Source organism: Borostomias antarcticus, assembly GCF_949987555.1.
Source record: "Borostomias antarcticus genome assembly, chromosome: 3".
NCBI lineage: Eukaryota > Metazoa > Chordata > Actinopteri > Stomiiformes > Stomiidae > Borostomias > Borostomias antarcticus.
This window is the reverse complement of record NC_140236.1, coordinates 5,022,821-5,044,831: the sequence shown is the minus strand read 5'-3', so window position 1 is coordinate 5,044,831 and position 22,011 is coordinate 5,022,821. Positions and strand designations below refer to the sequence as shown.

The 22,011-nt window shown below is 43.6% G+C and overlaps 1 protein-coding gene across 2 annotated transcripts; it reads left to right on the top strand.

Moving 5' to 3' along the window:
• Positions 1 to 461: 461 nt before the first annotated feature.
• On the top strand, positions 462 to 15,645 carry lrif1 (ligand dependent nuclear receptor interacting factor 1). Of its 2 annotated transcripts, none has more exons than XM_084461660.1 (4): positions 462 to 931; positions 12,138 to 14,016; positions 14,216 to 14,482; positions 14,578 to 15,645. In XM_084461660.1, exons 1-4 carry the CDS (start codon positions 906 to 908, stop codon positions 15,379 to 15,381), a joined length of 2,976 nt encoding a protein of 991 aa, XP_084317786.1. In that variant the 5' UTR covers positions 462 to 905; the 3' UTR covers positions 15,382 to 15,645. The 2 variants fall into 2 exon arrangements, with proteins under 2 accessions (XP_084317786.1, XP_084317787.1); XM_084461661.1 differs by lacking the exon at positions 462 to 931 and having other exon boundaries at positions 13,138 to 13,260; positions 13,355 to 14,016.
• Positions 15,646 to 22,011: the final 6,366 nt, after the last annotated feature.

Genomic DNA, 22,011 nt, shown 5'->3' with positions numbered 1-22,011 from the left:
TATAATAAACATGTAGATGCTTCAAATAAAGATTTTAGTCTGGTACCAAATGACAAAAGGATACGTTGACTAAATATCATAACAATGGGTGTTATTTTCTATCTCGAATGGCCAGGCGATGTCGCCAATTCATACCGGAAGATGTGGTACCGTCTCCGGAAGAGTGCTCATTCAGAATTACTAACGTCCTGTCAACGCTATGAAATAGTCTTCTGATCTATCCTGTGTAATTTAAGATCTCGGTCATTGGGATGGTTGATGTTCGAGCTTTAGTGGAGTATTAGGACATTACACTTATGAGTGGAACATAACTTAATTTCATACTCGTGTAGTTTCTAGGCGATGTTTGCTAGGCGAAGTGTTTCCATATCTTGAACACAGCCCATGTAACGTCGCGGAAGTGTAACGCAGGATGAGAGGAAGTCTGTTGTTGAAATCTTGAAATTATGTACGGTGGAAAGTAGATGTCACCAGTTACCTTCGTGGCAATGATTTAGTAGTGTGAATTAGTTTGGTAGCTCTACGTAGTGGATGCAAGACAAGGATTCAAAACCGAGCACGTGAACGTTGAAACAGAGTAGAAAGACGGCCTCCATTCCACCAACTACCAGCATGTAACGTAACAATGTAGCTTGTTGGCTAGCAAGCTATATGTTAGCTCAGGTCTCTTGCTGAAACCAACAGCTAGCAAAATATTCGTCTAGGTGGCGCAACTGCTACAGTGAAGTCAACGGCCATTTTGATTAGCGAACGTTACAAAGCTACATAAAGTAACGTAGGAACCAGCTGCCATGTTCTACCAGGGCATGTGACTGTTGGGTTGTGCTAACGTTACTCCTTGCCTGCAAATGTTAAGCTAGCAGTCTTTTTTGAAAGTAGCTAGCTAGCTAACATTAGCTGAAGCAATGGCATCTCACAGTACGGCTCACAGGTAAGTGAGTTCATATTTGGAACTAGAGTGTGTGCTTTCAGAGGGCATCAGTAGTGATAGCGAAACGAGGCTCTCTGAAGCACCGAGCCTTTTAGGCACATTGTATCGCAAAAATATTAATTACTCGAAGCCTCATTAAATGCTTTGTACGCTACTGACACCTACTGGCAAAGAGCAGCCAATATCACGGCGCACCTGCAGGAGCGCTTAAATATTACTGAACTGATTTTGATTTACAACTTAACCACTGATTGGCAATTCGGCTACACCTGTTGGCCTAGTCTCTGGCGTGTGCTGCTGTTACGACCCGGCTCGTATCAGGGATATCGGTAGTGTGGTGTAGTGAATGGATGTGTGAGTAATGTACCGTGTGGATGTTGGATGCACCTAACTAATACAACCCATAACTAGTCAACTGAAAGCAACAAAAGAGGCTCCAAAATGGGGAATGAGCAAGAGAGCCGCTGTTGGAAACTGGCTTTTTATCCAGGCACACCCAATCACCCCCCGACGAGCATCCCAGCCTCCAACAACAAACATACAACACACCAGCAGATGGAGCCAGAGGGGCATCACAGCTGCATATAAACCAAGGGAAGGGGAAACGTATGTCTTGCTATTACCTGGACGCTGGGTCGGCAATAAAGTTTAATTGAGGCCACTAGGGATGTACAACTGGAGCGAGACGGGCAAATTGAGGAACAATGGAGCCATAGTATTTGAGAACAAACCATCTTCCCTTACCCCACTCTTCATCTGCCTGGGATCCATGACGAGTGTGTTAAAACGGCTCTTCTATTGCTGGGGCAGTGGCTATAATTTACCACAGGAATGGACAGCCACTAGACTAAACAATGAGGATGGTTGTGATTTCACTGTATGATATAGGTTACTCATAACCTATAGTAATAACTAACATTAGGCTACATTTGTTGTAATTATTTCTGACTAAAGTAGATGACAAGGATGTGATAATGTGAGCCTATTGGTCAACACATGAAAACTGGTAGCCTAAATAATTCATCTATTTGAGTGACCATGTTGACTAAACATGCAGAACAGGAACAATGAAATAAAGAGGGATGACATTGTGAGGAGTGCAGTTGGGCAATTGGCTAAATGTGCCTCTGTAACTGGGGACTGTGAGCTTCTGTGACTTCAGTAGGCCTATGGGCGGTGAAACTGGGGACTGAGTGATTGTGTAACTGGGCAGTGAATAGGGCTGGGTAAAAAAATAAATAATTGATTAATCGATTCTGAATCAAATGATTCTGAATCGATTCATGAATCCCAAAATCGATCTTTTATTTAATGAATGAATGAATGAATGAATGAATAAATGCCAGTGACAGTGAATATGCTTCAGTAGACCTATGGGCAGTGAAATCGAATGTGCTTTTGTGACTGGGAAGGGAAGTTTTATTGATTTAGAAACAACAGTTGGGTCACAGTGTTGGGGCTCAACCGGTTTCTCTTTTTTTGAGACAATTTCCCCTGCCTTGGAGCTTACTCTCTCACATGGGACAGGGGAGGCTGGCGTGCATAAAAACTGCAGTGCAAGCTGTTAGAGGTGGGGGTACACAGGTTTGTGTCTGTGCCAGTAGTGAAGCGGATCCTAAATCTTTGTATTGGCCTCATTCAGGTAGCGTTGGACTTCAACTGTGGCGTCAGCTGTGGCACTTGTGATTCTCCTGGCCTGCTCCACAGTATTGTCCAGTGGGAGCCACAGGTTCCTAACTATGAAATGAAAACAAAAGGCTTTATTGGCAGTGATTAGACTTAACACCCCTGAATCGAGTGAAAATTCAGAAAAAGAGCAGTAAACATAACAAAATACCTGAGCTGGTTGCAGGTCCCGCAGCTTGGCTTTGTTAATGGTTACTCAGGTGGAAGGGATGTGTGTATGTAATGGTGTTGGGGTGTGTGCCTTCAAGAGACTGGTACACTCTGATGTCAGCCACTTAATTGCCTCAGTGGCCTTTGTTGAACTAAAGAAGCCAACCGTTTTAAAACGTGGGTCCAACATGGATACCATCGTCATCACACTCTGACTTTAGATTCTCCAACTTCTTCTTGAGATGGCTGGCCAGGTTGTCAGCCAGCAGGGCAGACATATCTGTGGTCATGAGGGCTGCTTCGGTACTTACTGCATAATGCAACATTTTGAGCAGTGGGATGACTTTGGAGGGTGACACCCTTTTCTCCTCCGACAGTTCCACTGTGGCTTGATGGAAAGGGGCCAGCACACGCAGGCACTCTCCCTATGGCCTCATAATCCTGCGCACACAGTAAGGTGAGGTCTGTCTTCAGAGAGGCCAGGGCTGCCGCCGCTGGCTCTCTCTCACTGTACAGCCGCTCAAACATACTGAAGGTGCTGTTCCAGCGCGTTTACCTCCTGAATCTTCTTGAAATTGGGTCTTCCCATCTGCTTTTGCACACGTCAACCTTTCCTTTGCAGTGGTGCTGGTCCTGAAATATGTCACAATTTTCCTGGATTTGGTGCGGATTTCATTCAGGCCAGGGGTTTGGTCAAAGGATTTTCTTACTATTAAATATAAGGCATTTGCAATGCATATGGCATGCCGTATGGTCTCCAGCTGTTTTGCACAGGCAATCATGTTTGCCGAAGCATCTGTGACCAGGCATTTCACTTCATCCTTTATCCCCCACTCTTCCATCATGTGCGTTTTCACCACTGCCATGTTCTCTGCAGTGTGCCTGTCTGGGAATTTCTCTACTCCCAGAAGCACAATGCAGAGCTCATTTTGTTCATTGATGTAGTGGCAGGTCACAGCAAGGTAGGCGTCCATGTTCATTGAGGTCCACATGTCAGGCTCACTGCCGCCACCTTCTGCAGCTCTGCCTTGGCCTTCTCCTTGGTCTTCTCATATTTGGCAGCCAACATTGCTTTTAAAGCCTAAAAAAAGTGTTGCAGCGCCCCCGCCTTCACAGCTGTTTGTTTGATTAAAGTTTTTTTAGCTTCTGCTTTATGCACACACACACCCATACACATCTGCCTTGTAGGGAGAATGTAGGTAGGGTCCAGCTTTTGGACAAACCCCTTAAACCCCTCATGCACCACTGGGAGTCTTTAACCACCATGTCGTCCAAAGCCTCATCCAGTTGTTTTCTGGTACCTAGAGCAAAACATTACAATAATTATGTAACCTACTGTCGGTCAGTATGATGAAGCAAACAAAATAGGAAATTAAAATGATTACCTTGGCTGGTGTGTGGCCTATCGGCAGGCTCTGCATTTTCATGCATTGCTCGGTAATGCCTGAGCATTGATGAGGTGTTATTGCTGTACACCAGCACTTTGTGGCACACCAAGCATTTCACCTTGAAAATCAAACAATATGCCATTTGAGAAGGAACATGTTACAATAATGAAGTGTCTTATTTCACAACGCAAATTATCTTATTGGGAGCTGTTAATTCAAAATACTGCCAAACAGGATAACTTTTTCTCTTTCTTGCGGGTTCCATGATGCAATAATGAAAACTCAAAGAACTCCTCTAAAAAAAATATATATATAAAAAAAAATATACTCGCTCCTCCAAAAAACAACAACTCCAAACTCTCCTACTCCTTTAACAGCTCCTCAACTCCTCCAAACTCCTACTCCTCTAACTCCTACTCCTCCAACAAACTCTTGCAAAACAAACACTTCTTCTAGACTTCCAATTCGACGCAACAACTAACCAACTACTACAACCTTCAAAGTAAGGCGGGTTTCGCTTCCTTATATGGAACACTCGAATCTCGAACCAAACCAATCACGTGACTGAGGGCTCGTTTGTCATTGGTCATGTGCTTTAAAAAAAAAAAAAAAAAAACGTGCTTGACAATCGCCTCGGAGCTTCGGTCTCATACATAATACGTGACATCACTAGCCATCAGAATCGGAATTAGATCATTTAATTGAACGTTCATATTTAAAACAACCATTAGGGGGGTATTCCAGGAAGTGGGCTTAGTGAAAATACTGAGTTTGCTAACCCTGAAATGACTGAAAGCCTGGGTTTTCCATTCCAGTAAGAGGGAGAACTCAAACTCGAGAATGAAAGGCAACTCAACCCTGTTCCAAAAAAAGAGTTAACTGAAAGTAGCCTAGTGTCACCAGGCTCTGGTTTCTATTTGCTTTGTTTCCAGTCTAGAGACCTCTGGTATCCTGTCACACAAATACCGAATCGAGCAGCCTAGTCTTGCCATTCGCTACGAATAAGAGTAAAACACGGACATGCCAAACGAAGTAGCCTATTCCAGAAGAATTTCTTGCCGCATCACAGGTTTATGGGTAGGCCTGTTTTTGGACAGGGAGGATCACTATCCGCTTAGACTGGAAACCACAACTGCAAAGTATGCAGGCCCCAGGCTAACTGAAAAGTGTGGGTCGGTTACCAGGATAACTCACTCTGTGAACCTAACCTGCTCGCTACCAGGTTTTATGTAACAAAAACATGGGAAAGAAGACATGGGAAAGAAGACCAATATATTTGCAAGTAAGCATGCAAATATGGTTAAAATCATTGGAATATCTTAGTTTAATGTAGATGCAAAGGATTACTATTCTACTGCATCTCGTTGTAACTGTATCCATTGTCCCAGGCCACTTGTAGGCTATATAATGACAATACATTTGATTCCAATCTAATATCATACTGAGTTTGAAGCAGCTGTCGCACATTCCCTCATTTAGCCTACCTAGTCGAAGTTGATGCTCATTAATTCGCATAGCTTAGGCTATTTGGGAGACTCCAATTAGCTGTGCCATCATTCCCAGTTAATAATCATCTAATCGAACGTTAGGCCAACCTTTTTTGTCATTTAGGATATAGCACTTTCAATGTGCTTGCATAAAAAGACATATATTGACAAGATTAGGCTATACAATGTAACCTAAAAATTAATAGGCCTACAATGAGCAAAACAAATAGCCTACTATGCAGAGGAGTTTTAGGATTTATCTGAACAATGTTCTGCAGAATTACTTTTATCCTATTAAGCTACCACCCCCTCCAGTCAAATAAAGACACATCATTCACATTTCATTTGGTCTTATTTATTTCCTGCAAAGACAAATATTAGTATTTTTATATTGTTTCAATGAACATGCCTTTCTACTGCTGCCAAGTATACTACATTCCTTTGTCAGTTTTTGCCATTTTCATGGTATCTGCGCTCTACTGATGATGGCTTGTTATAGTCCTCAGGCGGGATCTGCATTTCTGAAACCAAAAACTCAGCGTTAGCATTCTCAGCATTTTAATTCAAACTTCAGGATTAGACTCAGATTTAGGCTAGTTGAACCCGCTTTCTGGAATACTTTAGAGTTCTCTGAAATAAAACTGCATGACCCTCCCTCTGACATAAATAATTTTTTTTTTGACCCTCGTTGAGATATTGGGGAAAAAATGATTGCCCCTCCTCCACCAAATAGGCAATATCTTGTCTATTTGTCTATTCTTGCCTTATTTACAACCTACCCATAATCTTGCAATGCAGAAACGGCTAGCATTCAAAGTAAATATGATTCAATGAGTCATTCAAATATGACTTGAGTTTTTATACCATCAGTTTTGAAGTCCAACACTCATTGAACCCATTCGTTTGTTTGGATCTATATGGCTTCTCTGTAAATAGGGAGGCGGATTGATACGTAACTAGCACTATTGTTTTCACAACAACAACGAACACCAGTAGGCTTAATAATATAGACTATGCAATGCTGCCACCTAGGAAATTTTTAATGAGCAGATTTATTCGGGCATTTGCTTGGAAACACCAAGTATTCAAACTCTGTAAAATGGTATAACGGTATAATTTTTGAAATCCAACTATTGTTGAACCCATTTGTTTGGTCGGATATGGTTCTCTGTAAATAGGGAGGCGGAGCGATGCATAACTAGCCGGCACTATTGTCTTCACAACAACAAGGAACAGAAGAGTTCTACTATTAAGAGTTCTACTAGACTATTCTCTTACTATCAACACAAGTTGCAATGGCCACGTTCGAAAGGGATATGTCTGACTTTGATGAGGAGTTTAGTTTATCTGGCGATCCGTGGCCGGAGCGGCCGCACAATAAAATTAGAGTAAAATGTTATTTTGATCGTCCTGTGCCTGTTAGTAGGAACGTACAATCCGCATCACATGTTGTGCCTCAGTTCGCGTCGCGAGTCTTTTCCTACTGAAATAGCAGACATGACGATGGTGGAGCTCGCCGGTACAGCACACACTGGGCCGTTAGTAAGACAGGACCGTCTCTATCTGGGCTCCGGTCCCATCAGAAAACTGATGAGCTCGGCTAGAACCGCGGTGTCTGTTCCTGCTGAAGCAGCAGACGTGATGACCGCAGCAGAGCTCACCGAGACGGTATCAACCCACCCGTTAGTGTGTACGACAAGAACGTCCCTATCCGGTCCCGGATGGTGGAGACGGTGATACCGCGTCCCGATCAAGCTGCAGCTCTAACAGCAGAGATTGCGGGGCTTTTATCGAAGGGAGCGGTGACTGTGGTCCCGCAGAGGACTGAGGGATATTATTGCCACTTCTTCCTTGTGTCAAAGAACGGCTGATTTTGGACCTCCGCCTGTTCAACAAAACAGTGTCAAATCTGAAGTTCCATATGCTTACAGTGCGGCAAATGCTAGAGGCATTTCTCCCTGGCGATTTTTGCACCAGCATAGACCTGAAAGACGCTTACTTCCACGTACAGATATCTCCTCTTTTTGCATTTTGCCTTCCTGGGAGTGGTGTACGAGTATACCGGACTCCCGTTTGGTTATGCGCTCGCCCCCAGAACCTTCTACAATTGTGTGGAGGCAGCGTTGAGACTGCTGCGCTGGCAGGGCATCAGGATCCTAGTGTAACTGGACGACCTGCTGGTTCTGGCTCCATCGCCTTTGTTGGCTCCGATGCACACCGCCACGGTGGTGAGACCTCTCATCGACCTGGGATTTGCTGTCAACTGGGAGAAGAGCGCTCTGTGGTCGGCCTGCCAGATTGTTTACTTGGGTATCAATCTGGACACGGGCACAATGAGAGTGCGTCTGTCTGATCCAAGGAGGGAAATGCTGGAGAAATGTCTCAGCGTTTTCCATCCTTCTCTGAAGGTTTCGGTTCTGTTGATCATGCGTCTTCTAGGCGTCATGGCAGCGGCCCATGTGGTGGTGTCCCTGGGCCTGTTACACATGAGGCGCACCCAGAGGTGGTTCACACGGCTTCATCTAGATCCTGTGAGACACAGCCAGCGCCTTGTGCAAATACCGGAATCGTTGGGAGCGTACCTCAAATATTGGAGAGACTGGCACGTAATAGCGCATGGCATTCCAATAGGCAGAGTGTCTGCTCACGTCGCTGTTTTCACGGTTGCGTCTCTAAACGGCTGGGGTGGTACATGTCTGTCACAGGCTGTAGGTGGATTGTGGGCTGTCGGGGAGCGGCACCACATCAACCTACTAGAATTAGAGACAATGTTGCATCACTTCGTCAACCTGGTACGGGGGCGTGGTGTACGGGGGCGTGGTGTACTAATGCAGTCAGACAACCAGACCACAATAGCGTACATCAACCGGCAAGGAGGAGTCCGACTAGCGGTGATACTGTGGCGATGAGCTCATGTCGATCTCTGGTCTCTGACGGCACGGCACATTGCTGGCTGTTTGAACGTCAGGGCGGACTTCATGTCTCCAGGTGGGCCTCACCCGGACGAGTGAAGCCTACATCCTCAGATCGTGTCTCAGCTCTGGGCTCTGTTCGGCAGGGCAGAGGTGGATCTCTTCGCTTCGAGAGAGAACGCAAAGTGTCCCCTCTGGTTTTCTCTGAAGCAGCAGGACCAGCCTCCGCTGGGGGTGGACGCGTTTGAGCATGCCCCCTGGCCGAAGTATCTGCATTATGCCTTCCCACCGATGGAGCTGATTTTACCATTGCTAGCCAGAGTGGGGTCGGAGGGTCTATCAGTGATACGGACCGCTACTGGGCGAGATGGTATGCAGAGGTGATGGCCATGAGGTCTGTGGAACCGTGGCTCATCCCTTTTTGGCCTAACGCGTTGTCCCAGGCGGAGGGCTCGATTTGCATGCTGGTGGCCTGGCTCTTGAACGGCAGAGATTGTCTGATAGAGGACTCTCTCCTGCTGTGGTCTGTACGATTCAAAGCACGCGTGTAGCTTCCACTGCCTCGGTTTACTCTGGCAAATGGTCTGCTTTTACGTGCTGGTGTGGAGAAAGGGATATCGCTCCCGAGATTTTGGAATTTTTGCAATTTACCTGATGGATCATGGTGACGGTTTAGCGGCATCCACTATTAAAGTGTATGCATGCACTATTTCTGTGTGTCAAAACTATGTTTTTGGGGCATCCCCTGGTTAAGCGTGTCCTGACTGGTGTGCGCCGTCTTCGCCCAGTGCATAAAGCTATGGTGCCGCCTTGGGATTTGCTCTTGGTTCTGAACGCACTGTGATGCGCCGTTTGAACCATCGGCGGATGTTTCTCCTAAGTGTCTTTCTATTAAGACTGCTCTGCTCCTTGCTTTGACATCGGGCAAGTGGGTCAGCGACTTGAGAGCGCTGACAGATCTCATCATGGGTGATGCATGGTGCATGGCATGAACCAGCCTACTTCAAGATCTCCACCATCATCCCTGTCCAAGAATCACTAGCCTCAATGACTACAGACACATCGTCCTGACCTCTGTAGTAAGGAAGGCTTTTGAGCGCCTTGTTCTGTTGCACCTCAAATCCATCACTGACCCCCTGCAGCTCACCTACAGACCACCGAACAAGTCTGTGGACGATCACAAATATCTTGGTTTGTGGTTGGATGCTAAACTCTTTCAAGTTCCATGTAGATAATCTAGCCTCTAAGCTGTGGCAGAAAATTGTCTTCCTGTACAGAAACCATTCTACTGTAGCTTTACTATGTTCAGTAAGAAAATAATTGTTCAAGCTGTTTTTCTATCAGACTATGGTGACACATCTATAGACATGCTTCCGTGACAACCTTGAAACCCTTGGACTCCTTGTAAACCTTGTCTACCACTCCGCCCTAAGATTTATTACGGGTGATAAGATATGACACTCACCACTGTTTTATCATATGGTGGGCTGGACATCTCTCTCTCTAACCATCACTGGTATTTGCTTATTTTCAAAGCCATTATTGGTAAACTTCCACATAGGGCCCTACATACTGCCTTGCTAGAGAGCAAAACAGCAGCCTATCATTTGAGACACAGCCTGTAACAAAATTTTGACCCAGAAATCTAATATGGCCGCCCTCCAGTAGAGTGAAAATAAAACTTTTGAACAAGAAGGTAAGATACATGCTTGGGGCTTAAAGGATAAGTCGCATGCAAACTTGTCGCCTTTTAGCGAAATTTGCAATTTTGAATCCAAAATGGGTCACCTACGTGATTCGATGAGAAGTTTTTTTTTGTGGGGGGCTAGGTCATGACACCATACTGTCTTACGAAGCTAGGGGACAAGAGCCTGCCTACTCAAAGCAACTTCCCTAGAAAGTAGATATGGAACCAATCCAGTACTGGGATCTGGCTCCAATACAGATGTGGTTCACGGATCAGGTATCGGTCACCGACGTCACCGATTCACGTACTGATCCAGATGAAGTGAAAGAGCTCCAGTATTCATTCATTCAATAATAGAATACAATTCACGTTTCCCTCAGTCCAGTGTCCAGTTCACCCAACTACATTTCCAGACCTTTCGTGAGTGAAAGTGAAAGTCTGAACGCTGCTTTCCAAAAGTAAATGAGCCTATTTGGCAATATTTCAGATATAAATCCAATGCTAATGGGGAACATGATTACATTAATGAGGCAATGAAATTCTAGAGCCGTTCTCCCTTTCTTTCCTTACTCTTCTTATCTAAAGCTCAATTGACTCTTCATTCTAACGAAGAGCCAATCTTTAAAAAAAAAAATAATAATAATAATAATAGAAAGAAACAACTTAGTTGGGATTAGACCCCGGGGCTCCTGATTATACGAGCAATGCTTTATCCACTCGGCCACTGGGCAGTACAGGAAACGGGAGACATAAAGATGAAGTGAAGGAAATAGTCCAAGTATGGCCAAGTTTTGTTTTAATTTTCATTCGTGTATCCGCCCAGTGATTCGGATCCGCTCCGCGGATCGCTGTGCAAATCGCTCTGGTAGGTTTTGCGTAATCCTGCTAAAGAACGAACAAAATAACGAACACACGTGACTCAAAATATATCCCCCACCCCAGCGGTTGCCAGACAATAATTAGGCCTAATTAAGTTAATGATAAATCATTTTTCTGGTATGCATTTTCATAGAGGTGGCTATTCTCACGCAATAAAAGCAGAATGGATTAATTTCGAGATGCCTGAAGTGAGGACGGTTATGAACATGATTTTCTTTAAACACTTTGTCAGGTAGGATAGCTACTTCAGCCCATGAATAGTTGTGTAACTGGTGGCTTTGCCCATATTAGTTTTCTCATGTGATCATACAGTAATTTAATTAATTTATAGTTTGAACTAGGGATGTGTAGTGACTATTTTCACTGAAGACTAGACGGTGGTTTTGCAACTGACTATGACTAGTTTAAAACACCAGTTTCCCAACCACTCAGCTGCAGCCATTTTGCATTCATTGTGCAGGGTTACTCACATCGCTCTTCCCAAAACAGTATTTCAGCCTGTCTTTACAGCTTTTACTTAGCAAAGATTTAGATGTTTTTTTTTTACATAATCATGCAACTTAGTTATTTATGCGTGACAGTTGGGGGGGGGGGGGGGGGGCTACGAATGGCGGTCACACAGTTATTCGGTTACCGTGACAGCCCTAAAGTCCAATAGCCTAAATCAAGACTTGATATACTTGATAGCCTGGCAAATCGAAAATCAAATTGTGACCTTAAAATAGAAAGTCAAATCAAATTGTGGATTTGAAGAACTGCGACACCCCTAACAGTCACACCTCTTGATTTCAAATTGTCAGTCATTGTCAATTTAGTTGACCTTATATATGTCAAATGCCTTTAATGTGAAAACCATACTGACCACGAGCGTGATAAGTAGGCCAAGCATATGAAACAACACCCATCTCTTAGGAAAGATAAACCTCAAGATGTTCAAGATGCTAACTCGCATAGGAAAGTCCATGTAAATCCATGTTCGCTAGATGGTTACAATATGTTTATCTTTCTTTTTTGCAGTGGGACAGGTGTCTTTTACCAAGCAATGCCTGCGGTGGGAGCTGATGGAAGAAATGTCATGAAACTGATTCCTGTCCAAAAGGTCAACGGACAGTTTGTTCCATCTAAAATAAGCCCTCGTAAAAAGGATGTTCCTGAACCTCCAAGAGCTGTTACCCTGAACTTTGCCTCCAAACCTGTTGTTAGGAGTGTGCCAGATTTTCAATCCTCAGACAATGGACAGTTTTTAAAGATACAACCATGTGCCATAAATGGTGTTCCACGTCCAGGCAGTGTGGCAGGAAGATGCCCTGAAGTTGTGACTGTTAAAAATAATCGTCAATCTTCCGTGCAGAGTCAGGCCTCTCAGACGGCTTCAGGAGCAGCCCAAGGAGCATTACAATTGACACCTACACCAAAAAGTGGGACGTTATTTACACTCATGGGTACAGGCCAGCTGCCGGTCACTGTGAAATCCCCAGTGCTCCCCAGTGGACAATACCTTCAGATACCCCCCACTGCACAAGTTCAAACCCTACCGATGTCTGCACTCCCTCCAGCCATTAAGAGGCAAATAGTTATCTCCACAGCTAATGCTGCCTCCAATTCTAAGTTACCCACAGTTCTGTATGTGTCACCTGTACAAACCATGAACGAAGGTGGTCCTCAGCCTTGTTCAACTGCAGCCCCCTTACCCAAGCGACTCCAAAAGACACCCCAAAAGACTGATCAGACACCCTCTGCATCCTCATCAGTACCTTCAACTCAGAGTACAAGGTCTGTTGCCAAAGATAGCCAAAATCCAGTCACTCCTATGAGGTGGGTAATTGAGGAGCAGGATGGCTTGCCTGGTCCATGCCTTGTTCCTGTAAATTCGTCTTCCATGGTGTCTGATATTCTTAGGACTCTGGCAAATATGGAAAGGGCTAAAAAGCATGTACAAGAAAGTACAGTAAAAAAGCCCCAGGCTCCCCAAGCTACTTTGACAACTGGTCAAGGGACACAAAATGCCTTGGTTATGTGTAATGGCAAGGTGTATTTTGTTGCCAACAAAACCCAAGAGCCTTGTAACCTTAAGGCAAACCCCTCTGAGACCATTGGGAATGTTACCAGCACAGGTGGTAGTCCTGGAAGCAGTCGGAGAGTAAGTGCATTGCCCTTAATGCCCACAAATGCTTCAGTTGAATCTCAACTATCAAATAAAGTCAAACCACAATCTGACTTCATTGTTATTCCAGATGGACCAGATGAAGTTATTGACCTTTGTGATGATGATTCTCAGGACGACCTTTCACCCCATGCAATATCAATTCCTGAAAAAATGAGGTCACTCAGAAATCAGCCAGAGGCTGAAGATGAAGACTCCAACGTAATATTTGTCTCGTACATTCCACCCAAATCGTCAGAATTAAGTGGAGCAGAGTTAGAAAAGGCTCCAGTGAACAACTTGAAGGCAAGGCTGGAAACTGTGAGTAAAGATATTGTGAATGAACCGAAGCCGATCGGTACTCAGGGCAGTGAAACTGATCTGTCAAAGGAAAGTCGTCAAGATATTGACAAGACCCAAGACATGGCAAGCTCTAGAGTTAGTGCAACTTACCCAGAGGTGAGCATCTGTCAGGCCAAAATCACTGATCAGAGAAGAGATACCAATCAGAGCAAAATCTCTGGCATGGAAATGGAAGGATCCCCTATCACATCAACTAGTCTGGGAGTACAGATTTCAGCTGATACCTCCAAGGAAACCGTGCCTTCACAACACGTCTTCACCCTGGAAATGGTCAACCGCCAGGCTGTTCTGCAGGACCAAGGAACAGAGAAAAGGCTGCAAAATATCACCCCGAAGGACATGGAAAGCACTCAAAGGCATACACATGTACAAAAGACCCAACAAATCGAGGTAATAGTAGCAACCCGTACCTTGATCATGCCATTAGGGTGGGTAAAATTGTAGGATCAATCAAGGGCTATTCTTTGTCCTGTTAATTTATCCCTGTTAATTTCTTTTGAAGTTTTAGTAAAACTGCCACTTGATAAGGTGTCTTGGTTCATTAACATGTATTCTAACAAGATTATCAATGTTGTCCCTTATTTTTCAGAATGTATTAGATCCCACTCCAGTCAGCTGGACTTCTGTGCATGAGCAGGATTCCTTGAAAACCTGTGATCGTCTGCTGAAAAGGATGTTTGGGATAACATCTGATGTTAAAATCCACTTGGAAAGGGTTGATGCTAAAAAACCTGAGGCTACCCCTATAGTGCTTCCTCAGATTGGACCCTCAGCAAAACATATATTGAAGGGTATTTCTGAACTGATTCAGGTGTCAAAGATCATAGTCAAAAAGAGAGGGCACAAGGAAATTCAGGTTACTAACATTTTCTCTTTTAACTTTTAACAAAGTTGTGTAGATCCCCACACATTTGCGCCACTTAATACTACATGTCTTCTCCCCCTTCACAGGTGTGTTCTGAAGGGACCAATGAAATATCTCCAAAGGACGGCAAAAAAAAGAAAATGTCAAATGCATCAAAAGCTTCTGAAGGTTCAGAGAACATGGATGAGTCCCTTATCAGTCCAAGCCCTCAACCAGAGACGGGTGTTCTTAATACTTCTGTGAGTTCAGAGAACACTAAAGAGTCCCTCAGATGTTCCTCCGACAGAGATCTTGTTCCTCCGACAGAAATCTTGTATGATGCTGGGGCTGAACAGATATTTGGCCATGAGGAACCGGTCAATGATTCTTTGTCCACCACTCCTGAAAGTGAGATCCGTGCCTTACCACTATCAGTTCTTGACTCACCACACATCCCAAAACTAAGTTCTAATTCATCAGTCCCATTTGTTCATCCACAAACCAACATGGATGCTAAGGACTGTTCTGTTCAGGTTTGTTCTGCAGCATCAAACAACCTAGAGACAAAGCCTAAGAGAAGAAGAGGAAGGCCAAGGAAATGCCTAGCATGTCCAAATGGAACACATGAAGACATGCCAGTAAGCTCACCTTCCATTGCACAAGAGGAGCCTTGTTCATCTAAACCACCAGACTGTAGTCTAAGTACTATCCCAGAGCAATCTGAACAAACAATCTCAAGCATGAATGAGTACTCCAGCCGTACAGCTAGGGAGATGTCAGCCAGCGACTTTTTCTGTACAGCACCTATGGACCCTGATGAAATCAAACGGCATGAGAAAATAAGACGTCTCAAAGATCTCTTGAGGGAGAAAGAGGCTGCTCTTGAGTTGATGAGAAAGAACATTACTTAACTGGAAGAGGGCTTAATCTATTTGGCAAGTGTTCTGCTACAGTATATGCTTGTTTATATGTTTCTGTTTTATTTCTTATTCATGTTGGTTCTATAACTACGAGTTTGAGTGAAAAAGATTAGACTAATTCTAGCATCTAATGTAACTCAAGTTTCTTTCACACAAATATTATACAGTTTATTTTAACAATGCCCTTTTATCATACATGTGTGTAACTCACCACATGGACTATTTATGGACACTAGAATCTTTATTTATCTTTATTATGTAGCCTACATTGATTTGTATTGTCATTACCAATAAATGGATGGCTATTTGAAATCATGCTTTGTCAATGGAGGACATTGTTATGAGAACAATAGTAGCAAGAAGAGCTAGATTATAAACAGTATCTGGCATCTGTGCTTAGAAAAAATACACTATACACAGTGTATACCGATACAAATACAGTGTGGCTGACCTCACAAATGCTCCTCTGGATGAATGGACAAAACTTCCCACAGACACTCCCAAAATCTTGTAGAAAGCCTTCCCAGAAGAGTGGAAGCTGTTATGGCTGCAAAGGGTGGACCATCTCCATATTAATGCCTATGAATTTAGAATGGGATGTCAAAAAAGCACCTGTAGGTGTAATGTGTAGGTGTCCCAATACTTTTGTCCATATAGAGTATATTGAACAAGCTATAGTGGATGAGTTGGATCAGGTACTAGCATAATTCTGAAACTGCTGGATGAGTTCGCACCTGCCTTCTCGGTGATGAATCCCATGGTTTCAGAAATTGAATGCGCGTGTCCGTACACCCGAATTGGCATAGGTTAACTCCCCACTTACCCCATATAAGGACACACAACTACAGGGTTGTGCGCAGATGTCACTTATCAGTATGAATAGCCTACCGGTCATCCGTGCCCTTGACTTTCCGCCAACTTTTTGATAGAATAATGGTTTAGGTGGGGTTGTGTCAGGTGCATTGGCAGTGCATTGGACTGCAGGTCAAAACCAGGTCGAAAATCAGACTTTTATTTAACCAAGCAGGCTTCCTCCTACGATGAATTTGCCTTGGTGCATAAGCATTGCGAGACAGAACAATGCAAAATGTCAGTGATAGAATACAATATAGGCCTACAATAGCTGACAGCCTACAAAAATGTAGGCTATAAAATACACAGCTGTGAATGCTGCATGTCTAAAAAGGAAAAAAAGAAAATCTAAAGACTGGACTCCACCTGTCATTTAGCAGCATCAGTAGCCTAACATATGCATGAGATGATATTAGCCTACTTGTTCAGTGAACGGTGTAGCCTAGCCACACAGTGGGATGCAGAAATGGATCCTATTGTAGCTACTAGCACCATGCTCCTAAATGCCTTAATGATATGCATATGTTGCCGTTTTTAAATTAATTTTTACTTTGGTGTCGGCTTTGGTGCCGTTCAGTCAGCCGTCATTCACCCCTCCTGTTATCAACCAAAATTATGATGATAAAGAATCTGAAAATAAACCTCGTCTCGGGAGATATTGCTCAGCGCTTCAAGGTGAGAGCATGACAAACCAGGTGTTTGCTCATTGGATTGATGTAACTGTTAAGACTGCCGAATAAGGCCTGTCTGGTTGCTGAAGTTTTTCCAATGACGTTTTGGCTATATTTTTGCTGTTTGTGGGGCATGGGTTTCAAACTTTGTATATTCCCAATATAAAAGTCCCAATAAACTTTACATGCTCAGTGAAAGAACAATGCATGCTTGTGTTTGGAAGTTTGGAACCACCTGGACTCTTCCTAGAGTCCGGCCAAACTAAGCAATCAGGGAGAAAGGTCACTGAAAGAGTTCCAGCATTCCTGTGCAGATGGGAAAACGTTCCAGAAGGACAACCATCTCTGCAGCACTCCACCAATCAGGCGTTTATGGTAGAGTGGCCAGATGGAAGCCACTCAGTAAAAGGTACATGACAGCCTGCTTGGAGTTTTTTCAAAAAGCAGCTAAAGGACTCTCGGACTATGAGAAACAAAATTCTCTGCTCTGATGAAACCAAGATTGAACTCTTTCGCCTGAATGCCAAGCGCCACGTCCGGAGGAAACCAGGCACCGCTCATCACCTGGCCAATACCATACCTACAGTGAAGCATGATGGTGGCAGCATCATGCTATGTGGATGTTTTTTATTTTATTTTAAAGAATGGCACTGAAGGCTTTTCTTTGTGGAAAAGATGTTTTAGCTTACCGCCCAACTGGCTTCAGTAAGAATTTGATTTAGACCTACCCACGATAGACTGTGATAGATGGTTCATCTAATCACCTGCCAAGTAGTTTTGAAAGTGCCTTCCCTTTTCCAAAAGGTTTCCAATGAGGCTTTCCTAGATGGTTGAGTGAACGCCCGGTTAGTACCCTACTGACTATGTTAAATGCAAATAGGCTCCAAGTCACTTTGAATAGTGAATCAAATCAACTTTTATTTATATAGCACCTTTCGTACACAAAAGCAATTCAAAGTGCTTTGACAATAGATTAAAAAAAAGAAAAAAAAAAGGTACAATATAAAAATGAACACAATAATACAACAATACTACAAAAAAAGAAAATAATAATGAACAAAATATGAAGGGGACAGGGTTTACTGGAATGCAAGGCTAAATAGGGGGATTATGCCCGGCTTCCGCTCCCTGGTCCGGGTGCTCATCCAGATCCTCGCCGGCCTCGTCAGCAAGGTCATCATAGGGTTTTGAGCTGACCCTGCTCGGCCCATCCATGGGAAGGAGTGCATCCATGGTACTGCCCCAAGCCTCATCCGTCATCTCAGCTGTAGGCATGAGCTGTTCCATCGGAGGGGGGCGGTCCCCAGCCGGGGCGGCGGCCTCGGGGCTCCTCCTCAGCCTCAGAGATGGGGGGAGGGAGCTGCTCTCTCTCCACGGCACAGGCCCTGAGAAGCCTCTTTTTCAGCACCCGTGGATTAAACCCCGTGCAAGACACAAGGTGCTGTCCTTTAGGGCAGCCTGTGCATGGGAGATTCCTAGACCCCCCACGCACATGGGGGGTGTATGGCGCAAGGTAGTCGCCGCAGCCGGAGGCACAGGGCTTGGAGTCCGTCATACGTTTCTCTGAGGTGAAAAAGAGAGAACAGATGGAGAGGGTGAGCCCAGTAATAATATATAATAATTAAAGGAGCGGCTAATGTAACTAGCTATGGCTACAGTCAGACCGTGCCTTTTCGAGACCACACGTGGCTAGCCAACCGCAGCACAAAACATGCTTTAAGGCGGTCACACCAACGAGACCCCAAGACCGGCCTGATAGCTGTGCTGGTGGGATCCCTACTCTCGGCCGGTGATCCAAGCAACAGCTCAAAAGGCTAATCTGGCTGTGACCGACAGTCAGTCAGGGGCTAATGGTCTGAGAGATGCCAAATTGTCTCGTAAGCCAAAACACCAGCCGTGCTTGCGGGGTTTCCTCGGGCGACAGCTTTTCTCTCTTGCTAAATTAGATCACAGGCTGAGGCTAAAATAGCAGCTGTGCTCATGGGGTTTCTACTCTAGGCCGACAACCCAGAGCGACAGCGAGAGGCCAACTTGGCTACAGGCTAAGAAAGCGTGGAGAGACTGATATAAGGTTCCTATAAGGTTCATGAAATTTGGTTTGCTATAAATGTGGGAATGTAGGCATGTAACAAGTCATTTGTAGGAAGTGAATTCTTTCAGGCTACTGAGCGATGGCAGAAGTAATCACCTATAGGGAGGGAGAGTGAAAACCTACGCCCCTAGCGGTTGCGTTCCAACGGAAAATCAGTTTCAATGTAAACTCCCATTGACCGGATTTTCTAATATTTACTACGAAACCATTTCGGCGAAGTTATCAAAACAAAAACTTGAGTGTTTATACATGAATAATCTACCAACTGTGAGAATTTCAAACAGTATTTCGCCGCCTTTCAAATTTTCAAAATTGCTCCATTCCTCCAGTCAAAGTCAATGCAATTTAAGAAAAATATTTTCGGATTGTGATTGAAAATCAACTATGATCACCAGAATCCATAAAGTTTGTCTCCAATTATTTGCCGTTTAAGGCCTTCTACTAACTTTTTGGTGTCGACCAAGATATAATTTTTCAAAAGACAAGTCTGAGAAATCCCATTCATTCTCTTGGCATTAGGAACGCTACCACTAGGGGAGGATGAGATTACTCCCCCCCCCCCCCCCCCAACTCCCCTCTTCCCCCCATCCAACCCCAGATCCACGAAGCCGGACATTTTCTGTGAGTGGGAGTCATACTGGATCTATCTACTGGATGTACTGGATCCAGTCATACTGGATCTGCTTTCTGTTCGACATGGCATCCACCATCAGACAGACCTGCCCATACTTTGTAGGATCTTCTTGTCTTTTCTGTTGCAGCATGTCAAGAAGGGGGGTGTTGATTCCCGACTTGCTGTCCACGGACTGCATCCACCTGTATAGGATATATTTGTATTGGGTGGAGATGAGATGCTGACAATGAAGTACCATGCAGAGCAGTATTCACATGGCATTACTGTCAATACAATGCATTTCCAACTACAGTATATCAAATGTAACATGAGCTATATTTTTAAAACTTTTTAAAACTAAATAATGAAAATATTGTAAATGATGCAATCAACTTTCAATGTACTTCAAATGAACTAAATTATGTAATCTATTAAATTACAACAATCGCAATTTTGAAATTCATTATTGGAAGCTTTTATCGGATGTCTTTGGGCATGACAACCTCAATAAACATATTAGAGTAAAAATAAATGTTTACCTTTGAAGTGTGTGTGGATGAGGAAGTGCTATACCCATCTTATCTCTTAAAAAGCTGTATGCTTTGGGGCCATGCAGGTGCAGTGTTAAAGCAAACTCCTTTTGTGCTGGAGTGTAGGCATGGTGGTCTTTCTTCAGTAGTTCAAGTGGAATATCTGGAATGTTAGGAAAAAAATTGAGAATGAAATTTGATTTCAAGTAATACATTAAATTAGGGTGAAATACACTAACATATTCACAGTGCAATTCCACCAAATGTTCCTATATAACTGACAAAAACCTACCAGAGTAGAGATCAAGCTTCAAATGCAGTTCCTGTGAGATCATGTTTTTCTGGTTCAGCTCCTCTAGCAGTGACTGCACAGTTTTTTGGGATCTCTTTTCACGAGCCTTGGCATAGTTCAGCTGCCTCTGTAGCTCCTCAGCTCTTGCTTGCGCCTCAACTAGCTTTTGCTTCAGTTGATCAGGGTCAAGGGCATACTGATGGTCCTATGAAATAGAAAACTTGTCAGGTAAGAGCTATACAACACATCTAGTATCCTGTAAAAGTTATGTGGATTAGTGGTGAGTGTGTGCACGTCTCTATAGTGCAATAGCTCCACCCACGTGGTCAAATCTTACATTGTATACAGGTAAGGGAAAAAAAACACAAAACATTTAGAGATTTTTGTACTTGAACTCAACCCCTAGTGTGGACAAGAAATGCTGTAACTTACCAAGTTTGATGAGCTTGGCGCTTCAGGAGGTTCTGGGACAGGGTCATCTGCCACAGCAGCTTGTGATGTCCTTGTTGTCCTGACCTTGCTGGGCTCCTTCAAATTAAGTATAAAAAAAATATTAGAATATAATAAAAAGGTACATGTCATCTATGGAGCAATTGAAGTTGAATCTTAGCACCTACAGCAACAAGTATGGATGCCAAGATGAGACACATTGACACAGGTGTAATTAATAAAGTTCAGATGAGGACCTATGCTAGAACTAATTAAGAGAACTTTATTCATTACACCTGTGTCAATGTGTCTCCTCTTGGCATCCATACTCTGCTGTGCGTGCTAAGCTTCAACTTCACTTGCTCCATATATATCAGTTTATTCATCGTCCAACCAGTTTCCAATCACGTTACTGTTTACCTTAAAAAAACAAACACATACACACAAGGCTGTACTGTAATATTAAGACTTGAAAACACACTCACTTTGTTCAGGTGGTCTGGAAATGCTGGGAAAACTGAAGGGATGACACCTTCCCTGAGTCGCACAGTCTGCCCAGTTCTGTCAAAGTCCTCAGGCTTGAAATGACAGCTGCACAGAACTGTGCTATCACTCGGGGTGAACTCCTTCCTTCTGACCGCTGTGGTCCAAGCTTTCCTGAGCACTGTATCTTTGGGGAACCTATGACAGATACAGTACATGGCCATGAGCTACTTCTGGCAGGTAAAATTAAAATGATTTGAGTTAGCCCAATGTGCAGTCACCCCAACTAACTTTCACTGACGTAAGGTTAGCCACCCTTTTATGGACCAAGTCTGTCAAAATTAACAATAAATATATAGATAAACAAATTAATGAATTAATGAATACACACAGTAATAAGGAAATAAATACAATTTGAAATTAATAAATAAATGCATACAGTAATTAGGTAATAAATTAAAAATATATATAAATAAATGAATGTAATTATAAATAAATGTATCTATTTATTTATTATTTTACGCATTCATTTATTTCCTTATCACTGTGTCTATTCTAAAAATGCCAGTTACCTGTGAAATGTTATCCCCTTTTGACGATTGTCAAGTGTTCTTTTGTTTGCACAGCCAAACGAAGCACAGAACTCGGGCATTTTCCCG

Bases quoted from the DNA above. Each gene is read 5' to 3' on its own strand.
- lrif1 (XM_084461660.1), top strand. From the start codon at position 906: ATGGCATCTCACAGTACGGCTCACAG. The intron at 932-12,137 runs GTAAGTGAGTTC...TCTTTTTTGCAG, and splicing joins TCTCACAGTACGGCTCACAG to TGGGACAGGTGTCTTTTACC. The intron at 14,017-14,215 runs GTAATAGTAGCA...CTTATTTTTCAG, and splicing joins AAAAGACCCAACAAATCGAG to AATGTATTAGATCCCACTCC.